General features: G+C 37.1%; 1 protein-coding gene across 7 annotated transcripts in view; it reads left to right on the top strand.

Moving 5' to 3' along the window:
• The window catches only part of DGKH (diacylglycerol kinase eta), a 173,618-nt gene that overhangs the window by 135,598 nt on the left and 15,106 nt on the right, over positions 1-22,914 (top strand). For 5 of the 7 annotated variants that reach the window (XM_084530250.1, XM_084530252.1, XM_084530253.1 and 2 more), the window contains 13 exons: positions 500-634; positions 2,166-2,283; positions 3,178-3,288; positions 3,439-3,535; positions 5,866-5,973; positions 9,169-9,282; positions 9,572-9,706; positions 10,681-10,844; positions 12,021-12,126; positions 13,649-13,741; positions 19,284-19,403; positions 19,726-19,834; positions 21,272-21,402. In XM_084530250.1, coding sequence (XP_084386376.1) covers positions 500-634; positions 2,166-2,283; positions 3,178-3,288; positions 3,439-3,535; positions 5,866-5,973; positions 9,169-9,282; positions 9,572-9,706; positions 10,681-10,844; positions 12,021-12,126; positions 13,649-13,741; positions 19,284-19,403; positions 19,726-19,834; positions 21,272-21,402 — 1,541 coding nt within the window. The remainder of the gene's footprint in view (positions 1-499; positions 635-2,165; positions 2,284-3,177; positions 3,289-3,438; positions 3,536-5,865; positions 5,974-9,168; positions 9,283-9,571; positions 9,707-10,680; positions 10,845-12,020; positions 12,127-13,648; positions 13,742-19,283; positions 19,404-19,725; positions 19,835-21,271; positions 21,403-22,914) is intronic. The other 2 variants (XM_084530251.1, XM_084530256.1) reach the window with 1 other exon arrangement.

The raw sequence follows: 22,914 nt of genomic DNA, 5'->3' as shown, positions 1-22,914 counted from the left end.
AATAACAAACTCTATAATCCATGTATATTTATCATTAAACATATGTCAAAATTAAAATTAATTTATTTATATGTATCCTTTAATAATAATTGTTTTTCTTTTTTTCTCAAGTCTGCATTTTTGTGAAACCTGGTGTTAGGTTTATCAGAAACGTACTGCAGTATTAAATACTATTACATTTTAAGGTGAATATAATTTATTTTCTTGCTAGTGTCTTGAAGCATAAGTTAGGAACTCCTCACACTAAATGCTTTGTACACTCACTCATTTTCATTTGTGCTTGTCACTTGACTTTATTTCTGAGTTTTCTTCCCTGTATTTAGAAGAAAAAGTATGCAGTGAGAGGGAAGGACATTTCTCACTAAAGGGTAACAGATTAAACTAATGGGTTTGAAATATTTTCAGGTCTGAAAAATAAAACACCACCACCAACAACAAAATGTGTCTGATATTGCCATAATAGATCTAATTAGTGCTCTAATTTTTATGTCTTCTGCAGTTAAAACTGCACCAAGATCTCCAGATCGACGTACGAGTCGAGGTATCCATTCCCAGACAGGCTCTTTCTCTGCTCCAGCTTTGGCTGCCAGTAAAGAAAACCTACCTGTGCTTAACACTAGGATTATCTGCCCAGGTAATTATGATTTTGAAGTTTGCTGTTCCTTACACTGTATTAATACTGCCCTCTGTTTCCCTCGTTGCTGTCAAATAGCAAATTTTACATCGTGCCAGGGGCTCTACCTGGAAATGGCATAAAAAGTTCCAAATTTGTCTAAACTGATACACTTATCTTTGCATTGGATCATATAGTAGGAAGTGCAAAGTAATGTAGAATATACCTGATCATTTGGCACAGCACCAGATGTAGCAAGCGTTGCATTTGATTCAGGAGGACGAAAAACGAAATTCAGAATATTCTATCATTCCTCCTAACCAGCGGAACCATGTATGGATCAAAATGGACAGATCCATGTAAGGATAAGAGATGTCTATATGTACTTCTCAAGAAATGTATAACTGAAACTACACAAAGCTGATGTATGGTGAAAAAGGTTGAAAAAAACTTCCTGCTATCCAAATGCAATTAATACCAGGGAACACCAGTAAAGCACTGTTTTAATTGACTTAATTGGTATAGTTAAAACATAATGGAACTGGACTTACATTTTTCTTTAGGTCAATTTAGGTAAAAGCTTGTAGAAAGTACTTCTCTTTGTTTACATGCATTAAACAGTATTTTGTGTCGTGACTTCAGTATTAGTCAAAGTAGGCACGGCAAGGCTGTGACCTCACCACTAATTAAATTAAATCAATCAAACTATGACTTTTCCAGTTCTGAAAATGATAAGAGTATTTCTTACCATGCCAGTTACCTTCCTTAAGCTGCCAGTTATTTTCATGTCACTCATTCTGTTTTCTTTACGTTTTTCAGTCTCCTTCGGACCAGGCCTACCCAACTACAATTTGTTTTCTAGTTTGTTGCTTTATTTATTTATTTATTTATTTATTTATTTGTTTGTTTGTTTATTAAATTCCTGCCGTGTTCTATGCTTGTTTTGTTTTGTTTTTCTTTCTGCTTTTCTCCTAATGTTGTCTTGATATCAATCCTTTCTTAATTTCTTCTGAAGACATCACGTCTTCAAGAGTTTTCCACTCAGCTTGTACTTACCAAGCTGAATATTTAAGCATTCAGTGAAGGATAGTTGGCTAGTTGCAGAACCAACCACATGAATGTTGATCTTATGACAGTTGCCTTCTAAAGGACAGGACCAAAAGAAAATTGTGATCAGTTTGGAGATGAAGATTAGACTGAGTAGAAAACTCTAATAATCTTTCTGAATGTTGGATAACTCATTTGGTTATTATTTGCCAACCAGTGAATTGAATTTTATTGAATTTTCTTCTTTTTCTTTTTTTTGGTGGTGTTACCTGAAAATTTAGCCACCACACTTCAGCATACCTTTCTTTCTGTTCAAGAGAGCCAGAGAGCTAAAAAGATAAACAGTATAGGTAAAAGTTGAGATTGAAATCCAGTCCCTCCATACATGGATTTGATTAATATTTTCTCTCTCAAAATTTTGTGGTTTATATTATGACAATATATGTTTCTCTGTTTAAAAAATTAAAATTGTTTATTTTTTTCTTGTTTGTTTTCTTTTTATCAGGTTTAAGGGCTGGCCTAGCTGCTTCTATTGCAGGAAGTTCAATTATTAGTAAAATGTTGCTAGCAAACATCGATCCATTTGGTGCTACACCATTTATTGACCCGGATCCAGATTCACTGTAAGATTTTCTTTTTCTAAATTTATTGTTCTGCTTTAGTTTGCTTTACTTAATCTTTTTAAGCTTGACATATTTTCTTTTCATTATAAAATTCTGATTTGCAATCATTTTTCAGTAGACTTCAAGGTCTGAAAACACGTTGGATTGTGCCATTTTAGAATAAGCCTTCAGTTATTAGTAGTGCAGAATTGTCTTGCAGCAGCAGAAATAAAGGAAGACATGCTCACTTATTCCTTGCACACTGGCTGTGAGAGGACAAGGAGAGCAGTACATCAGAACTGGGTTTTCCTGCCTGAACTGCTGGTCTGAATGCAAGTTAAGCTGCCAGCAGTATATTGAAGCAGAGTCTTGAAGTGGAGGACAACGAAGAGTGTCCTCCTAAGGACTGGGACAGTGAGGTGGAAAATTTGTGTCTTAAGTTGTCTCTGCATCCTAGGGTATAGCATTGACAGAGTCTCATGGATAACATCTGTCTTGTAGGCTGTAGCCCTACATAGAAGCCCTAAAACAAAGCACTGCTGTGCTAACAGCATCAGCCAAACATCCAGCACCAGCATGCCTACATGTAAATGCATCCCACTTTGGTGTGGCTGTCTTAGAGCTGTGCCAAAGGCAGCTCTTGCCTTGTCTGCCTCTGTTAGTTTGGGTCTGGTGGAGATAATGGGTTATGTTAGAGTTTCTTCTTTGTCCTGTGGGAACTTTGCACTTGCAAAGGAGACAACAGCCAACCTGTGTCTTCAACTACCATTAGATTTCCTCAGGAAGGCTCAGAGGAACCACCTTGTGATGTCTTTTGCTGATGTGTCTGCTCTGAGACCAACCACAATCTTGGTCAAAGTTCTGTGTGTCCAGGAACTGTAAAAATGTGCACCTAATTATCTCTTCTTCTAACAGGGAGGGATATTCAGAAAAATGTGTCATGAACAACTATTTTGGAATTGGGTTAGATGCAAAAATTTCACTTGAATTTAATAACAAGCGAGAAGAGCACCCTGAAAAGTGCAGGTAATTGTCAGTGACAGAGCCAAGACATTTCCATAAGTTTTATTTTCCTTATCTCTTTGTTTGAAGTTCTTCACTTTTTCTTTTTCCTACAAATGCAAAACATAATAATATGTACTTCAGTATGTGAATCTGTTTTTTTTCTATTTTCAGAAGTCGGACAAAAAACATGATGTGGTATGGAGTTCTTGGCACAAAAGAGCTGCTGCAGAGAACTTACAAGAACTTAGAACAAAAAGTTCAACTTGAGGTAATTTTATTCATGGGTAGAATGACGTTTTTTGCTTCTGCATTATGTAGTGAAGAATTCAGTGTTCCTCTTGAAACCTTTCAGAGTTCTTGTGTCAGCCTAAGCTGATAAAATCCTGTCCTCATATGCACTGTCTAAGAATGTGTTATGTAAGAGGTGATTCCCCAAATGATTTCTTGGAGAAAATATCAGTATTTAAATATCCCAAAATATCAGGTTTCCCATTTTTTGTAATTTCTGTTTTGTTCTGTTTTATTAAAAAAATTCTTGTATACAAAATATATAAAAGATATTCTTCTTAATGTCTATTACATTAAATTGGGAGACCAGGTTTTAAGGATAATAACAGAAATGTATATACACTAAACAGAAGGAAAGGGATAAGGAGTCTTAATCCTCCAGGTTCTCCTTAAACAATCTGACAGCTTGATTACACATATAGAGAGAGCACACAGATGGTCGGTTTTACGAAAAAAATCCTGACAAGAGGAGAGATTCTGAGTGTACATCACAAGAAGCTTAGCTACACCTACAGAGACTTTCTCAAATAGGTGTTCAAGAAAGTCACACAGAGAAACCAAAGTATTACCACAGCAACAACAAATGCAACAACAAATGCAATCAATGGTAATTATCTGAACGTAAAGATATATTTTTTTTTAAGCTCTAGTAGCAAATCTAAGTCTTCTTCACAATACTAGGAACTTAAAGGAGATTATATAAATGGTTACCAAATGCAGGGAAATGACTGTTTGATGGCTACATCTGTGCTCATCTAAAGAATATCTAGGCTGGAGTTTGAATGAGAACCTAAATGGTTTCTCTTCTTTTTTTTTCTTCTCATTTTATGTATTTAATATGGAAGCTCAGGATATGTATACAAAGATACTTTATAAGTTAAAAGAGTAATTTTAATTTACTGGAACTCTTTCTCTTCACTGAGCTTTAGGAGGAATTTCTATGGTAGAGGCAGATTGCTGTTATCAAAGGATTGAATAATTATCATGGAATTATACAGTAGTTAGTGAATATAATGACAGGAAAGAACATTATGTATGCTGCAGATAGAATTCTAATTTAAGGATATCTGAATATGATTCAAGTAAGATTCAATAAGGCATTCATATCTGACCCTTCCATAATTATTTTTGAATATGTCTGGAAGTAAACCAACAAGTAGAAATTTCATATTTAATGTTGCCTTGCATAATATCAGCCTTATGCTAAAACTTGTGATGAGGAGCTCAGCACTGAAAAATTAAAATTATCAATTTCAGGAATTGGAGGCAGACCTCCACTATAATGCAAATGGCTATGTAGCATTTATTAATATCAGAGCACATGTTGGATACTGTCATATTTTGATTAAAATGTTAAATTGTGTCTTGTTGCTGAGATTAAATCATAAAAAGCAAGTGCTAAGCATATTCTGGAAATACTTTGCATCTCTTTCTCCTCCTGATACAATTGCTGAAGATTTCCTCATGGACCTATTTGAGGGAGTCCAGAGGAAGGCCATGAGGATGATCAGAGGGATGGAGCACCTCTTCTACAAAGACAGGCTGAGGGAATAGGGGTTGTTCAGCCTGGGAAAGAGAAGGCTCTGGGGAGACCTTACAGCAGCTTTCTAGTACCTAAAGGGAGCCTACAGGAAAGCTGACTCTTTGTCAGGAAGTGTAGTGACAGGACAAGGGGGAATGGCTTTAAACTAAATAATGGGAGATTTAGATTCAATGCTAGGAGGAAATTCTTCACCCATAGGGTTGTGAGGCCCTGGCACAGGCTGCCCAGAGAAGCTGTGGCTGCCCCATCCCTGGAGGTGTTCAAGGCCAGGCTGGATGGGGCTTTGGGCAACCTGGGCTGGTGGGAGGTGTCCCTGCCCATGGCAGGAGGTTAGATGATCCTTAAGGTCCCTTCCAACCCAAGCTTTTTGTAACGTCAATGAACATTGCTGGCTTAATGTGTACACCAAGGATTTAAAAAAAATAGCTTTTTTCATTGCTAAAAGACTTCTAATCCGTGATAGGGAGAGCATGGTTTAAGTGCATGAGATATTTCACAGGTAGGGATGTGAAAATGCTTCCTGGAAGAGTCACGGAACACCTCTGCTGTAGATACTTCTGTTTTGTCATCGCTGCAAAAATTGGTGCTGAGATTAGGGAGGAAAAGTTTGTATTAGAACTGCTTTGCAGTGTGGGTGGAATAGGCTTCTGTCAACCTATTAATGGCTCTGTCCTCCCCTGCCAGCTCCATTGAGGCTTCATGTATTAAAACGGCTGACTAATTTTATCACATTATTTACATACTGAATGAGCTTTTATCCATTACAGTGTGACGGACAGTACATCCCCCTTCCAAGTCTGCAGGGCATAGCTGTGCTAAACATTCCCAGTTATGCTGGTGGGACTAATTTCTGGGGTGGAACCAAGGAAGATGATGTGAGTAACACTGAAGAGAAATAACCTTCTGGGCAAAACCTACAATAAATCCCATGAACTGCTGTTCTTGTTTAATTTTAATGGTACAGTCTGGATAACAACTCTTATTCAGGGAGGCTGCTTGAGTTTAAACTGTATTGTCTTGTATTTGATTGTTGTTTTTTTTTTTTTTAAATGGAAAATATATACCATGGTTATGCATTGTCTATTGTCTTCTGTCATGTCCTTTACATTCCAGCAAAATTTTCATGGCTTAATGATTAAAAAAGAAAAAAGCGACTCTATGAAATAATATTTTTAGAAAATAATTTTAAAGACACTACTAGTTTCTCTACATATTATTTGCAGAAGTTGTACAACAAAGTTTCTCAAAGCATAGATTCCACTGTTATATTCTAATAATAAGGAAGATGGACAAAGACAATTACTCACACAGTTTGTACTTGCGTTTTCCTCCTGTTCAGCTTTGGATTAAGGGATGGTCACTGCGAAAATTTAGTGACTGGTAACTTAGTGGGGATAGTAATCTGGTTTTTAGACATTATTTTCAATGAATGAGCTTCTTAAAAATTTTGTAATGATATCTATTTTTACCTTCCTCCTCATATCTTCCAAGAAATGTTGCACTACACAGGTGCCTGAATGTCTTGCAGCAGCATTAAGACTGTTTCATGTTCTCTACTTCATGCACAGTACAACCATTGTAATTGCTTGCAGACTATCCCAGTTCTGAATATCCTGATTTACTGTGAGGTCTGACTCACCTAAAACCATACTTGCCAATTAGATTGTGGTTTTAATCTCAACAGTCCAGGACTTTTTTCGCCAAACTGCTTTTGCTTTCTTGTGACTTAGTATGCTCAGTTTTTATACATATTTTAAAGTCAGAACAAGTATTTCAATGTTTCAATATCCTTTTTCTTTTTCTTTTTCTTTCTCTCTTTTTTTTTTTTTTTTTGGTATACAATGGAGAATGGCAGTTAAGTTTATATTTGGCTGCAGATATCTAATATTTTGATGTTCCCCATGTTCACATTCATAGCTTGAAAGCATCTCTAACGTCTGCTCAGCTCCTGTTTGGGAGTTTATTTTTCTCCCTGGGCTGCCTGACTGAGAGAGAAGATCTGTCTTAGCTGTCATACTGGCATACAGCAAATGTGTATGTCTTGGAGCAGTTTTATTGATATTTTTAGTCATCTGGTGATCAGAACTGTCAGCAAAGTACATGTTTGCTCTGGACAAAGTTAGGAGCATAAGCCACTGCTTTACTGCAATCTTGAGTGACCGATGGTCAGAGATGGTGGTCTGAAATGCTGTCAGTTCTGCTTATCTGGACTAAAGAAAGATGTTGTCTTGATGGCTGTGAGTATTTCTGAAATGTTACTGGTGAGCCAAAGAGGGCAGCTGTACACTGAGTTGAGCAGGGCTTCTTTAAGCGTGTTGTTTTGGTATCCAAAAGACAAGTTGGAAACATGACCTGTGGTGAGGTGCAACAGCAAAGGAGGGAATTGTTTTCTTAGCATTGATATGTAGAGATTTGTTTGGCTTCATTTGGAAAAAAAACAAACAATTATATATATGGTTGTTTTTCGTTGCAGATATGTTTTACTTGTGGAGAGACACAGTAGATTAGGCTGTGGTTTGTCTCTTCCTTTTCTAAAATGGAAGCCCAAAATAAATGAAGTCTTGGAACTACTTTTCTTAACCCGTGCTGAGATAGCCCTGTAGATGTCAGTTATTAAAGCTGGATCAGGGACTGTCCATACCTTTTTACCTTGGAAAACCAGAAACTCTGCTTCTGATCTTTTCAAGCGGTTCACTTACCCATGGTAAATGAAAAAACTTTTGGTTCAGAACACACTAGGCCTAGTAAAATTGCATTTTCACTCTTTGACACTGATTTATTCAAGACTCACCTATGCAATCCTGGGATGCTCACAGGGCAAGTGCCACAACTGTGGCAAACTACAGCAACTGAGGGCAAACTGGCAACTGTGCTGTGCAGCCCTTTCCCTGACATGAATTCCTCAGTCTTCAGGTCAAAGCCACACTCACTGCACTGGGGAGAAGTCTCCCATTGGCTTGTGATGGGCAGCAAGGACCAAAGTTCCTCCCCATTTCCCATCCTCTTCCTCACTAAGCCATCATCACAGCCACTAGCTGGACTGTGTGGTTCTGGATCTTCACCTTCTTATTCTCCACCTCCAGGAAGGAGGCACCTCCACTCTCAAGGGGCAGTTGTGCCTTTTGTTTTTTTTTTTTTCCAGGATTTTCTCATCTGTTCTTTGTTGTACAATGTAGCTTACTTCACCAAGTCAGGTTGTTTGAGTCAGAGAAATTTACCCATTATTTACCCATTATAATCTTCCTGGAGTGATACCTCCTGCTGACTTCTCTCCCTTGCTGCTCCCTATTCCATATCACTATGAAATGATCAAGCTTCAAGTGACCATAGGGCTTAAGGTGTCTTCTAGGTCCCTTGAACCAACTGAACTCCAGCCTAAGACTTCCCCCCAACATGGCTGAGTTCTCCTCCAGCACACCAGGTGGCAATGGCACACACTCAGTGTGGTACGGTTTTTTAGCTCATGGGAATTCAAAGTCTTGGCTGGATAAGAACATTTGTTAGACTTTTTTTTTTTTTTTTTTTAAATAATGTTTATGGCAGATAATTATGTACACTTCAAACAAGATTCTCCTCGGTATTAAAGCATCATTTATCAAAGCTGAGAGTGGATCAGATGCTGGTTTCCAGAGAATTATAGGAACATAAGCACTTCTGAGAAAAAAGCACCATTGTTCCTCTTAACTTCAAGAACCTCTTAGATATTAAGTACCTTAACCGAGTGGAGATTTAAACTGGCCTTTCATTTTGCACTGAAAAGCATTTCATAGGCTGCATACAGGAACATGCCATCTTTTGTATATATAAGGATATGCCTTGTCATTCAGATGTTTGAAATGCTGTTGTCATTGCTGTTTTAACATAGCATTTGCCTGCTGTCTGTGGTATCTCATTCCTATAATATTTATAGGGACAATGTAGTTATTCTAAAGCATTTAGATGCATTTAAATGTTGAAATTGAATCTGTAAGTGAATCTACAGAAAAGAAGGCTGAATTTGTGCTTCATTGGTCATGCACTCTAAGCACCAAATGTACCATGGAAAATTGAATATTTTATTTTTCTTTCAGATATTTGGGGCCCCATCTTTTGATGATAAAATCTTGGAAGTTGTGGCAGTATTTGGCAGCATGCAGATGGCAGTTTCAAGAGTTATCAAACTGCAGCACCACCGGATAGCTCAGGTCTGTTTCTTGATGGAAAGCACATGACATAGTTGGCATCAGTTTGGGATGCTGGAGAGTGGTGGTACTCTAGATGACCATTGCCCTATACATTAATAAAGCACTGACATTGTTTTAATGTTAACGGGTAACAAATTGTCTTAAATGATGGATGAAGTATAAAAGCGCTTCACCCTTGAGGCAAATCTGGAGGGAAGCCACAGCTCCTAGTAATCAACATATTTCAGGTGGTCCGTCAGTTTGATTAATATTTATTGCTCTGTAAAATAACATGTTTGTTCTTTTCCAGTGTCGGTCAGTAAAGATCACCATACTTGGTGATGAAGGGGTTCCAGTGCAAGTCGATGGAGAGGCATGGATCCAGCCCCCGGGAGTTATTAAAATTGTACATAAAAACAGAGCTCAAATGCTAACACGAGACAGAGTATGTTGAAGAAAGCGTGTTATAAGATACCTTTGCTAAAATTGTTTTCTGTAGTAATTCAATTTAGTTATAATAGGAAAAAATAGTGCTTACAAAAATGTTTTATAACTATTTATATTACTTAAATAATTACTTGCAGTTATCTAATTTCTGTAATGAGCTGGATAGAGAAGTGTTCTTTTGTACAAGTGACACAGCTCTTTACTAGTTTTTTTCAGTTACATTAGTGCTATTCCCATGTTCTTATTTAATATATTCTAAGAGGAAGAATGCTCAAATTTATTTTTTTTAATTTTTATTTTTGAGTCACTAAATGTATACACAGTCATATACTGGAAATGTTAACAATTTGCTGAAATAGTGAAGTTCTATAATGTCTATTTTTCAGCATAATTTCTGCAGATTTCTCTCATCTCTGTGTCTGACTAATTCTCCATCTTCCACATGACACAGTCTCAGAAAGAAGAGACACAAGCAGACTCTAGTCACAAAACCACTACAGAGTTCATGCTTTTCTAGGATTACTGTGCTTTATTGTGCCTCAGTTCTCTGTCCACTAGCTGGATGTTGAATCTAGTGTGGAATTAATAGCATGGGAATTGTATTTTATTAAGTTTGTTAACTTTTTTTCTGCCATTTGTTTAGATTTGATATTTCTATTACTTTGAGATTTGGATCCTACTGTCCTCATAAAATATGCTTACATTATTCTTGCCTTCATATTCTTACAATTTTGGAAGACATTTGATGAGAATAACAGGGAGAGAGATATCTTTCAGAACTGGATAATTATCTTTATTTTATATAGAATCAGATTATTCTCTATACTAAGTTTTAAACAAATAAATGTCACTTCATTATTTAGAGAGCTAATACTACTTATACTAAATTGTGTGTCATTCCATAAGCTTTTATGTATATCGACAAAAATACCACAAGTACTGTGAACTGACTGTATAATTCATTTTGATCAGGCCTTTGAAAACACCCTCAAGTCTTGGGAAGACAAACAGAAGTATGATTCCTGCAAACCTGTCATTCGATCTCCCTTGTACCCTCAACAGGCTGAGTTGGCTACAGAAGAAGAAGTCACTCAGATACAGCTCTGTTCACAAGCTGCAGAAGAACTTATTACCAGGTACAATAGAATTAGTAAGTTTGGATTGGTAACCTATACACCAAGACTGAATTATTCATGCAAGTGCATACATAGATTTAGTAGTGTATATTTTCACAGAATCATAGAATGGCTTAGGTTGGAAGGGACCTTAAATACCATCTAATTCCACCCTCCTGCCATGGGCAGGGACACCTCCCACCAGACCAGGTTGCCCAAAGTCCTATCCAGCCTGGCCTTGAACACCTCCAGGGATGGGGCATCCACAGGTTCTCTGGGCAACCTGTGAGTGAAGAATTTCCTCCTAACATCTAACCTAAATCTCCCCTCTTGTAGTTTAAAGCTATTCCCCCTTGTCCTATCATTATCTGCCTGAGTAAAAATATGCTCTCCATCTTTTTTTACAAGCCGCCTTGAAGTACTGAAAGACCACTGTGCGTTCTCCCCAGAGCCCTTTCTTCTTCAGGCTGAACATCCCCAGCTCTCTCAGCCTGTTTTGATAGGAGAAAAGTAATCAAAAGTAATTCTTGGAGTCCCTGTTTAGTAGCACTGATAATATAAAAAAGGAATCAAAGAACTACATATTTGTAGTTCTTCAATAGTTTTTGTATTGTTCTGGTGACTTAAGTAGACATAGAAAGATGATTTAGATTATAGTTTACCTCAAAGGAAATTTAGCCAAGACAGTTTAAAAACTTCTTTGCTGTTAAACAGATATTCCTGAGGTTGTAATTATGTTGAACTTCAAATAATCTGTAATGATTGCAGCCAATTTTAATGTCATGTCTAAAGGAGTTCTTAAGCTTTTTGTTATATGTTTTGTGGAATATATTTAATATTTTTTAAGATAATTTCAGATGAGTTATCTTAATATGTGAGAGTTTTCCTTTCTGGTTTATTTGAGTTAATAGCCCCACATTTTTTTGGTCCGAGTCTTGCATAGCATTTGTGTTCTAAGACAGATAAATGCATCTCTATTTCATAGCAGAATAAATCTTCTGTATTATAGATATCATTTATATGAGGTTCTGTGTTGCTTGAAGTGATGCTTATATTAGAACTTTCGTTATAAAAGACTACATTTCTTACATGTTTTGTGAACTTTTTATATTTTCTCACATGATAATATTGTGTACTCTTAAAAATTACTCTTTATAGGAGGTAAGAAATATTTTTCTCTTCTTCCTATTTTTGTAGAATCTGTGAAGCAGCAAAAATACATGGCCTCTTGGAGCAAGAGCTTGCTCATGCTGTTAATGCATGTTCACATGCATTAAATAAAGCCAACCCAAGGTTTCCTGAGGTAAAGGAAGAACAGACATTTATGTATAAGTAAATACATTATAATATCTGTGGGCATAAAACGTTGTGACACAGGATCCGTGCTCTCCCTGCTCCCATATTGCAACAAGTTGGGTGATAATTCTTAAAGTTTTTATGAACAAGACTCTTAGATATACATACACATATTCAAGTTTAAAATGAAATTGCTTAACAGGTGAACAGAGCTGTATTGACTCCCCTTTTTTGTCACTTTTTCCTAAGGTGAAAATAAAGGGAAAGTTACTTCCAGTTCTGAAGGTGCTGGTCTGCAGGAAGTCTTAGCTTTTCACATGCTTAAGGAAACACCCCATAGCTGATAAATTTGGGAGAGATAATGCTCAAAGATTCTGAAATTTCATATTAATACTGGGAATATGAGTTAGAAAAACTGTCTTCCTACAGAAGAGGGAGAAAAGTCCCCTCCTGATCATAGATCAATGTGATATCTGAGACAACAGATGTAGTTTCTGCATTCATCATTGTCCTCCCCAGTTGATGTTCCCTTTTGTGATTACTGGGTGTTGGAAAGGGACGTTAATGACTGAATATGTGGAACATCTGAGTTTTGTTGTGGTGTGGGAGTAACCAAAAGGAAGATTGAATGAGGGGCATGGTGAAAGTATGTCTGTTGTCTTTTGCAAGAAGTCAAGAATTCACTCCATCTGCAGTGGAAATCCACAGCCAGGGGCATTCATCCTGAAGTGATGCGGCAGCATGTATATTAGTCAAGCAAGATGGTGTGCTCTTGTAGTTCTGAGCACAAGTAAATCAAGCTCGTGTCAGCAAGTAGCAAAAACAATAGCCAAATTAAGCTGACATCAGCAGACAACAGTGTAGGCATATCTCCAGACACGGAGTACAGGCATGATGAAAGCTCAACAAATGATATTACTACACACAAGTCAATTCTTATGAATGTTTTCATAGAAATTTTCACACTTAATTGTTTATCCAAACGTTATGCAGAGAATACAGAAAGGGGAGAAAGGCAACTAAGTCTCTCTTTGCACTAGGCAATCTGTGTGTTTGCAGGGGTTGGACCCAAAGATTATTAATTAGGCAGTCTATTTATGTAATTTTAACTGACCTAAGCTTATCTGTGGTAAATATGTTAGTTAACCTGTGCTCCTTAAAGTATGACTAGCAGTTTACTTCTACTAAGATAAAGGTGAATGATTTGTGTCAATGATCTGTTAAAAGAGGCCCACAGCTTCTCTGTTGGCCTTTGCCATCCATAAAAGTCATGGATTCTTCTCACAGGTGTCTTGTCACTGGACCTTTGTGATTGTATAAGGTCATATTAAATAAAGTTGGGGAAAAGACAGTAAATAAATAGTATATTTTTCTTTTTTGTGATCTCAGTGCTGAAGAAGTTTGCCATGTAGAGCTAAATTGATGTCTTTATCCTAGAAGAATACACAGTATATGCTGTAAGCCCAAAGTGCTTATTCTCAGACCAACTAGCATCCCATCAAACAATTTTTATGCTTCTTATTCCCCAGAGCCTTACCAGAAACACTGCCATGGAGATAGCCGTCAATGTGAAGGCCTTACATAATGAAACTGAATCCCTGCTAGTAGGAAGAGTTCCTTTGGTAAGGTGACAAAATGTTATTTTATTCCCTCATACTTGATGTGATCCATTCTTTGATCTAGCATACTAACACGGAATTTAAGATGTGTTATAAGCAGCTCTGTAAGGCCAGATGGAAGATAGTACACTGCATTTGTGGCTGGAAGCAGAATAAGTTACAAATTCTTGTCCTAGGTTGGTGTCCATCTTCCCTCACTTGACATATCTAAAAGTCATTGCCTGGGCTGCTCTTTTCAATAGTCAGTGGAGAAAAATAAATATATCTGTTGAGGCTGATTCACCCCCAGATGTCTTGGAGGCTTATCTTAGAAAAAGATAAATCATCTTTTGGAAGTTTAGCATGTAAGAAAACTTCTGGAGTTCTATTATGGACCATCTTCAGAATTTAAATAGAACTGGGAGTGACGGCTATTCTACAGATCTAATTTGGTCAAGTAAATCTCACCCTTGTTCTAATACCTAGCAGGAATTATTTTATAACCTTTAACTGATAAGTGTTCAAGAGACCTCTGATGGTACTTACGGACTTTGCTTCATCTCCTTTGGCTAGTGTTTCTGTCCTTAAAATGACGAAGACTGCTTAAGAATAGCTGTAGCTGGATACATAATTAGAAAATTCATTTATCTGAAATTGTGAAGAGAAGAAAGATGTCAGGTTTTCTATGCTGGTCCAGTTTTACAGTAACAAGATTACTCAGTAGGAACAGATATGTTTTCTTTGGATTTGGAAACAGATGTATTGGTACCTTATGGTTGATTTGAATGTTGTAATTAAAAATGGATATCAGTAGGAATATACCAGTTTGTCTGAGTTCAGGTGTGAAACATACTGGGGCAGGTTTGGATGTGAACCTGCATGTGAAAATGGTACAAGTCCATTCTACAGTAACAAGCATTAATATGTGGCCTAAAGGCTAATAACCACTTAAGTTCTAGAAATAGAATAGAATAGGTTAATTGGAAGGGACCTACAAAGATCACAAAGTCCAACTGCCTGACCACTTCAGGGCTAACTGAGATTTAAAGCATGTTAATAAGGGCATTATCCAAATTGTTCTTGAACACTGGCAGGCATGGGACATTAACTGCCTTTCTAGGAAGCCTGTTCCAGTGTCTGACCACCCTCACGGTAAAGAAATGTTTCCTAATGTCCAGTCTGAACCTCCCCGGTGCAGCTTTGTGCTGTTCCCACATGTTCTATCATTCGTTACTGGAGAGAAGAGATGGTCAACTCCCTCTCCACCTCCCCTCCTCAGGAAGTTGTTAGGGAGCAATAAGGTTGCCTCCTAACCTCTTGTTCTCCAGAGTAGACACCTCAGGTGTCCTCGGCCTCTCCTCGCAGCTAATGCCTTCCAGCCCTATTAACAATTGCTTATTGTTGCCCTCCTTTGGACATTCAAGGAACCTAACACTCTTTTTACATTGTGTAGCCCAGAACTGCACACAATATTGAAGGGGAGGCTGTGCCAATGCTAATTACTGTGGGATACAATGCTAATTACTGTGGGATAATCACCTCTTTTGACCAGTTTTGCTCTCCTGGTTTGCCAGGGCACACTGCTGGCTTATGTTAAGCCAACTGGTGACCAGCAGCCCCAGCTCCCTTTCTGCACAACTACTTTCCAGCCACACATCTCCCAGTCTGTGCCTGTGTCCAGCATTAGTCTGTCCCTGGTGCAGAATCTCACATTTTCCAATCATAGAATCATTAGGGTTGGAAAAGACCTCCAAGATCATCTTCCTACTTTGCCAAACGATGCCATTGATGATTGTACAATGTTCCAGTCTGTCTAGATCCCTCTGCAAGGTCTCTTGTCTGTCCAGAGAGTCAAGAGCACCTCCTCATTTAATAAAATAGTTATAGATTAGGCTTATATGATCTATTTTATGAAGTTTTAAAAGGGAAAAATATTCATTAATTGATTTTGTTCAAGACATGGAAAAAATACCTACTGGCGTTTTTCTTTTTTTTTTTTTTTTTTTTTCCTCCAGATGGCTATTACTAATCCCCCATTTGAGGTTGAGTGAGGAATTGATAGAGAAAATTGTTTAATTTTTAAAATAGTTTGGGAAGAGGAATTAGAGGAAAAGGTTTATGTTGCTGATGCAATACTAGGACTAGTGTAATTTATCAAGGCAATCTAGGCATAATGTTATTATGGAAACTCTCCAACTGAAACATTACCTCTCATTGTGCTCTCATTGTGTCGTTGAGCTGATCCAGTGTTCAAACTCCTAAACTTAATTTGATTCATTTGTCTGTGTCTGATTTTTGCATATTTTATTTCTGTTTCTCATTATGGTCTATGCATATGTCTTCATGGGTCTACACAAAATATATTTATTTAATAAAAAGGTTGTTTGGAAGTTACCTAGGTATCTTCCAGAAATGTGCATTACACTCATTTGACAGCATTCTTTTATTTCATTACTTTTCTTACTCAGAATAGTATTCCACAGTTACAATAACAAGGCACCATTGCAGCCTTATTGGCACATATTTTATAAATGCAAAAGCTACGTGTATGTTGGTTCCTCACTTTGATTAGAAACAGATGAAGTGTAAGGTGTTGCTTGATCTGGCTTCTGCTGTTCTATCAAACACTGTTCTCCAGTCTTTCTCCCGTGACAAAGATAGACATTTTTTCTTTAATATCTTACTTTTTTTTTTTTTTTTCAATAATCCCCTACCCTCTCATCTGTGATCAAAGCTCCCTATAGCTGTCAATTGATGCCTCCCTTGCATATGCTACTTGGTAAGCTTTTTCTCTGGATGCTGTTTACCAGCTCTGAGTATTTCCATTATAAGGAGACAAGAAATGTAAATGCATATACAAGGAGACTGATTCTTGCCACCTCCTGTAAGATAACATTAACCAATTTCATATGACAGTATTAGCTGCGTGACATCAAAGGGTGAATTAGATATAAATACCATTTTTAGGTAAATGAAAAGATGGGACAATGAAGGTGATTTGTGGAATCTCACAGATAGTTATAGCTGAAATACGGTTTGGAAAAAAAAAAAAAAAAAAAAAAAAGAAATGTAGTTATGTTTCGTGCAGATATTTACCAAATTATTAGAATGTCTTGGGTTGGAAGGGACCTTAAAGATCATCTAGTTCCAACCCCTCTACCATGATGGGGATACCACCCACGACATTAGGTTGCCCAGAGTCTTATTGAACTTGGCCTTAAGCAATTTCAGGGATGGGGCATCCACAACTTCTCTGGACAACCTGTTTCAGTGCCTCACCATTCCCTGAGTGAAGACTTTCCTCCTAATATCTAATCTAAATCTCCCATCTTTTCATTTAAAACCATTCCCCCTTTTCCTGTCATTGTCTGCTTAACATTGTCTGCCTGTCACCCATGTGATAAAGATACTAAAAAGCACCGGTCCTAAGACAGCCCCCTGAGGGATACCACTCATCACTGGCCTCCACCTGGGCATTGAGCTGTTGACTGCATCTCTGACTGCAGCCATTCAGCCTATTCTTGTCCACCCTTCAAATCCGTATCTCACCAGTTTAGAGAAAAGGATGTCATATTGGTACCGGCTCAAAGACTTTAAAGAACTCCAGGTAGATGAATGCACTGTTTCACTTTTTACTTTTTCAAAAGCGTTTCCAATTTGGAACAGAGCACTATTTTACATTATACTAAGGGACAAGTACAACATTTGTTTCAGTTGAATGAAAGGATCTGAACTCACTGAAATCAAATATCATCACGTGAAAAATTTTAGTTGGGAAGAAACTGAAAAATCCTTTACTTTAAACATCTAAAACATCTTTAAACATCTTTAAACTTGGATATAAGAAGCTTTTCCTAGCAGGAGAATTTACCCTAAATTTGATGACTTCTTTACCAGAACTGCACTGTATTTCTAATGAATAAACTTTCTCACCATCGACTGAGGGTTTCTTGGTCCTAAGCAAAACATTTCCCTTTGAGAATCAAGCAATTAGATAAGTGCTTATTGAGAGAGAGCTTCAGTCATTTATATAAAAATACAAGACTTCATAAACAATTTTTAAAAAATGAAAACACAAGAAAATTTGTAACTTCTTCAAAGACAAACGGATCATCCTCAAAATTATCTAAACATTCAAATTGAAAAAATGTAAGGCAAAAGAAAGATCAGTCTGCTTATAGGGATTGAATTCTCTCCCTGAGTTCTGTGGACTTCAGAAGAAAAAAGAACACTGTAGCAAGAAGGAGCTAATATTTCCAATATAACTATACTAAAGAGTGATATCTTACTAATAATGGTCTCCGCTCTGAAAAGTGGTAATATATGCAAGCTATTGAAGAAAAAAAAAGTTTCTGTTAGGTAGGATAAATTAGTGGGGACTTGTAATTTATCTCCAAAAACCTAAGAAGTCAAAATCTTTTTCCAGCACTGGAGATCAAAGATGCTCTTAAAAATCCATTTTAAAAATGGATTCGTTTGTACATAACTTCATTAGATCTTTTCAAAAAGATATTCTGAACTGCTTTGGGCCTACTTTTACTTCAAAGAGAAAAATGGATGTTCAGATTGCTTACTCAGTGATTCCAAGCAACTTGTTCCAGTATTCAACACTTTATCTCAAAATGGGGCTTCAGCAACCCCAGATAAGCCCAAAACAGCTTTGTGTTGGATGAGCTGTTTGCCTTACCCTTTCCACACAAATTCCACTTACACAACAGCTGCAGAATGTGGTTTTCTGACTGAGATTCAGAGGAAAACTGATATATCCATAGGATTCTCAAAGTGCTGATAGAGCCAAATTCCCATAGGTCAATAAGTCCCAAGCTTTTTATACTTTCATTTCCTCTTTGGCCTTCACTTTGGCTTTTTGTCTCCCCTTGGTAGGCTGCAGTCCCGTTCCCCTTCCATGCCTGTTGCCTGTTCTTTCACACCTTCAGCCAGCAGTAGTGGCTGAAGTGGCTCCATGTCTCACCTATTAAGAAGGGTAGTTCAGATCTCATATCACCAGTGGAATGCCTTTGCGAATGGGATGTCTTTGGGAATGGAATGCCTTGGAAATCCATTCCATGAGATTCTTGAGTGCCTTAGCACTCACGAATCAATGGCACATTTCCTCTTACCTGACCACGTAAGAGTGTTCTATCATATGAAGAAATCTACAAATAATAACTTGGGCTTACTACCATCTTCCCATTTTTTATTTTTTTTTAACATCACGTTTCATACAAAGACTTTCCAGGTTATTGTCCTTCTGGTCAGCTTTTTACTCCCTTGTGCTAGAAGCTACCATTTCCAATGTTGTGTTCTGGTGTCGGTGTTATCAGATAACTTTTGTTCTGTGAAGACTCACGAGCGTGGCGAATGGGTCTATACTAAATGTAGAGTCAGAGTGGTTTGAAATGCCTCTGAAGGAAAATTTAAGTTGGTAAGACATGTTTTCACATTTTTCATTTACATTTGCTGCAATGTAGTCATCTGTTTGTGTGTAGTAACAACATATTCTGATATAAAAAGTTATATGGTAACAAATCTTAAAGTACTATTTTTCTGGCCTATTTATAAACAGCAGTTAGAAGCTCCCCACGAAGAGCTGCTGTCTGATGCTTTGCACAGCGTGGAGACAGAGTTGAGAAAACTTGCTGAGATACCTTGGCTTTATTATGTTTTTCAACCTAATGATGATGAGGTGAGTTTGATTAATACTTTCTGTTTCTAATTAAACTTTATTTTTAAGAGTAAGTTAGACTCATAATGTGGAGAGGCAATTTCAGTAATGATGCCAGATCATTTCTGTCTTCTGTGAGCAAGCCCAGAGCTTAGGGCATTTTTTTTTTTGTATTCTGTTCCCTCTTATGAACTGAAAAGGCTTCAAATGTTTATTTAGCAAATGAAACTAGTATGGAGTTAAATCCTTACATAATTCTTTGCAGAAGTAAAACCATCTCAAGTATGTAATTTAAGTGTTGTTTTCTGTTAATTAAAGGTAACTATGTTTTTCTTTCATCCAGGATCCTCCTTTGGATTATGCTAAAAGAAACAACAGAAGTACAGTGTTTCGCATAGTGCCAAAGTTTAAAAAAGAAAAAATTCAGAAGCATAAGACCAGCCCTCAGCCTGGTATGTGTTTTGAAATTACAAGAAAAATAATAACATTTGGGGAAAATGTGATTTTGTGTTTGTCTGTGGGTTGGTTGTTTTTTTTGTTTGTTTGTTTCATATTTTTAGTGAGAGTTGAAATTATGTGCTCTACCTAAGTGTAAAGTCCTGACCCTGATAAATTGAGAGGCAACTGAACTAACTGGCGTCTTTAGTAGGATGAACATTCCTTCAATGCATTTAGAAAGTATTCAGTAGGACCCCATGACTTCCAGGTGAACCAAAGAACTACTGCAAAAATATTTAGATAGCTACTGGTTTATCACGAAACAGGACCTATGTCATTGCTGGTGGTTGCAGTTGATTAACTCATAGCAATATAAGCCATATGTAGACCCACAATTTCCCTGTGAAGCTCCAATTCAGGTTTTTCAGGTTAGTTTCAGGAGCTGTGCAATACCTTTATCACACTGGTTTAATTAACCAGTTAGTCTTAAATTTCAGGTGGTTTTCAAGTTCAGCGATTTAGGCAAGTCAAACAAAAAGCCATGATAGTCAATATTGATCTTTTAATTAGTAGAATTTGAACAAACTCCACTCTCCTCTCTTCCCACCATTATCCATGAAGTTACTTCCTTAATATTATGTCCAGGAGTTAATCAGTGATCAGATGGCCCTAAAACTGTTCCTACATCTTTGTGTTTTTAATGTTTTTAATCTGCAAAATTTTGCCATTGTTGACTAGACTTTAGTGTCAGATTAGACTTCAGATTGACTTCACTTTAAAACTAAAGCAGCATTGAACAAAGTTGCAAAATTATAGCAATAAGTAGCATAGCTTTTTTTTTTCAATAAATGTGCTTTTATTAGGACTAATGTGGGCAACTAACCTTAGAGAACAATGTTTTACAGAGAGCTTATTAATGACCCATGTAACACAATAGTTTAAAGAATACTTGTAGCATTAATTAATACTAGAAATTGTTAATTAAAACTGGACTTGCTTGCTGCCATTGCTATATCTGAGGTATGGTTTATATATTAATTTTACATGTTGATTAGTTTTGAAGGCTTCTCCTCTTCCTGGATGACTACTAATAAATTAATGGTATAAAGCAGAACATTAGACTTTGCGTCACTGATCCTAAGATTGTTTAATGCGAATTTGTTGGGACATGAGGTTTTAAAGGCTTTACTGAAGAAACTGTAGTAAAGCTGAAAGCATGGCTGCAAAGCAAAGAACCCCAACTTTGTTTAGATACTTTCTCATGTTAACTGCTAACCTGTAACCTGCATGTATAAAGGAAATTGTCGTTTTTTCTGGAAATGACACCTCTAACCTTTCCCTTTGCTAGCACGGCAATTCTACTCTGTTTTCCACTCTCTTTGGCCTAACCTTTGCTTGTAATGCATTTGAGCATGTAGAAATTAAGGGGGTTTTGCTCTTAACTTTGGTAGTTCAAAAATGGGGCACAGATGAAGTTGCTGCTTGGCTGGATCTGCTCAGTTTGGGAGAGTACAAAGAAATCTTCATCAGCCATGACATCCGAGGCTCTGAGCTTTTACATCTGGAAAGGCGAGATCTTAAGGTATTTCCTTTGTGCTACTTTTCTGCTATTGACCATTTTCTTTGACAAAACAACAACCAACTTTTCTTCTTTCCCTGCACTTGTTATGTGCTTGTAGCTTGGCTTACACTGTGCAAATATGCAATAAACTAATATGCGCTGTCCTTTGGCCTGAATTTCTTAAGTGCTGAATTGTACTCGCTACCAAGAATATCTGTGTTATCAGAAATTTCCTTTTTTGCACCTTATGTAGAATGATAGCATTATAGTTTATGTCAGAAGGCATAGGAAAAGCATGTTTGATATCTTACTGACATCAGCGTAATATAATGTTATCTTCAAGAGATCACTGTTTCCATTAAACAGGATCAGTGTGGATCAGTTTATTAAGCTGGTGATAATAATCTTGAATATATCTCCCACGAAGGTCAGCAGCTGCAAGCAGCTCACCTGCTTCCAGTGATCTGTTGTATGTATACTGGATAAAGTTGATGTGAGAGAGATAAGCAGCTTAATAAACTGTGGTGTTGGACTTGAATGGTATTGGTGTTTTTATGTCAAAGTAGACTTTCGCAGTAGATTTTCTCATCCTCAGCTGATCTCTGCCTGATTTTAACTATATAGACTTAAAAAAGAACATTTTATTTTGTCTTTCTGACTGTCTCAAATATCCTAAAACTTCCTTCCTCTGAGTTCAGATTGGTAAGTTTTGCAGGGAGAAATGTTACGTAGCAGTCTGAGGCTGTTACTTGAGCTTGCTGGTCTTTTTCAAGAATGACTTAAGTGCATCCATTATATGTAATAGAGGCTACATCTTTGGGGATTCATTACATTAGTTTTTCCAGGAACACAGTAGTAATGAGTTCTTGATAATGTGTTTTGCAACTGCTTTTAGCACGTAAGAGAGGAAATAGGATATTATATAAATTGCAAACATTTATGTTTAGAGTGCAAGTCATTGCTGTAGTCACAGTGCAGTAGTCTCCTGATATGGGCAATACTTTCATATACATGTGCCATTTTTCATAAAGTTTCTTACATAGTTTGAAATCCTGACACTATAATGTAGTGCTTACGTTGTGTGACTTTTGCAGTAGACTGTAGCTGCTCAAGATAGTTGCATCTCATAGGATGTCTTTAGCTGTTGCCTGTTATTTTACCCTTTTGATATTAGATCACCTAAGCTTCTCTCCATGGAAGTTAATTTCCTTTCTTTCAGGATAGTACAGTCCCTCCATGAACAAAACTGTCCAAGCAACCCACCACAATGTTCCAATGATGGATATTACAAGTTCTTTTTCTCAATGGTCACTGAACAAATGTAAAGCTTGACTGGGATATTCTGCAAAATACAATGCAAAGTTTTGCTAAAATGTTAAGGAATCTTAATAAAAACGAGATACCAAATTTGTTGGGATAAGTAGAATGGTTCAGCTGAAAGGGACCTACAAAGATCATCAACTGCCAGAAATGTTGGGTAAGACCATTGTCAAACTAGGCATGGTTTCAGGCCCCTAATAGGTACCAATCTGA

The sequence above is a fragment of the Aythya ferina genome, assembly GCF_964211825.1.
Source record: "Aythya ferina genome assembly, chromosome: 1".
NCBI classification, from domain to species: domain Eukaryota; kingdom Metazoa; phylum Chordata; class Aves; order Anseriformes; family Anatidae; genus Aythya; species Aythya ferina.
This window is presented reverse-complemented; position numbering and strand designations above follow the sequence as displayed.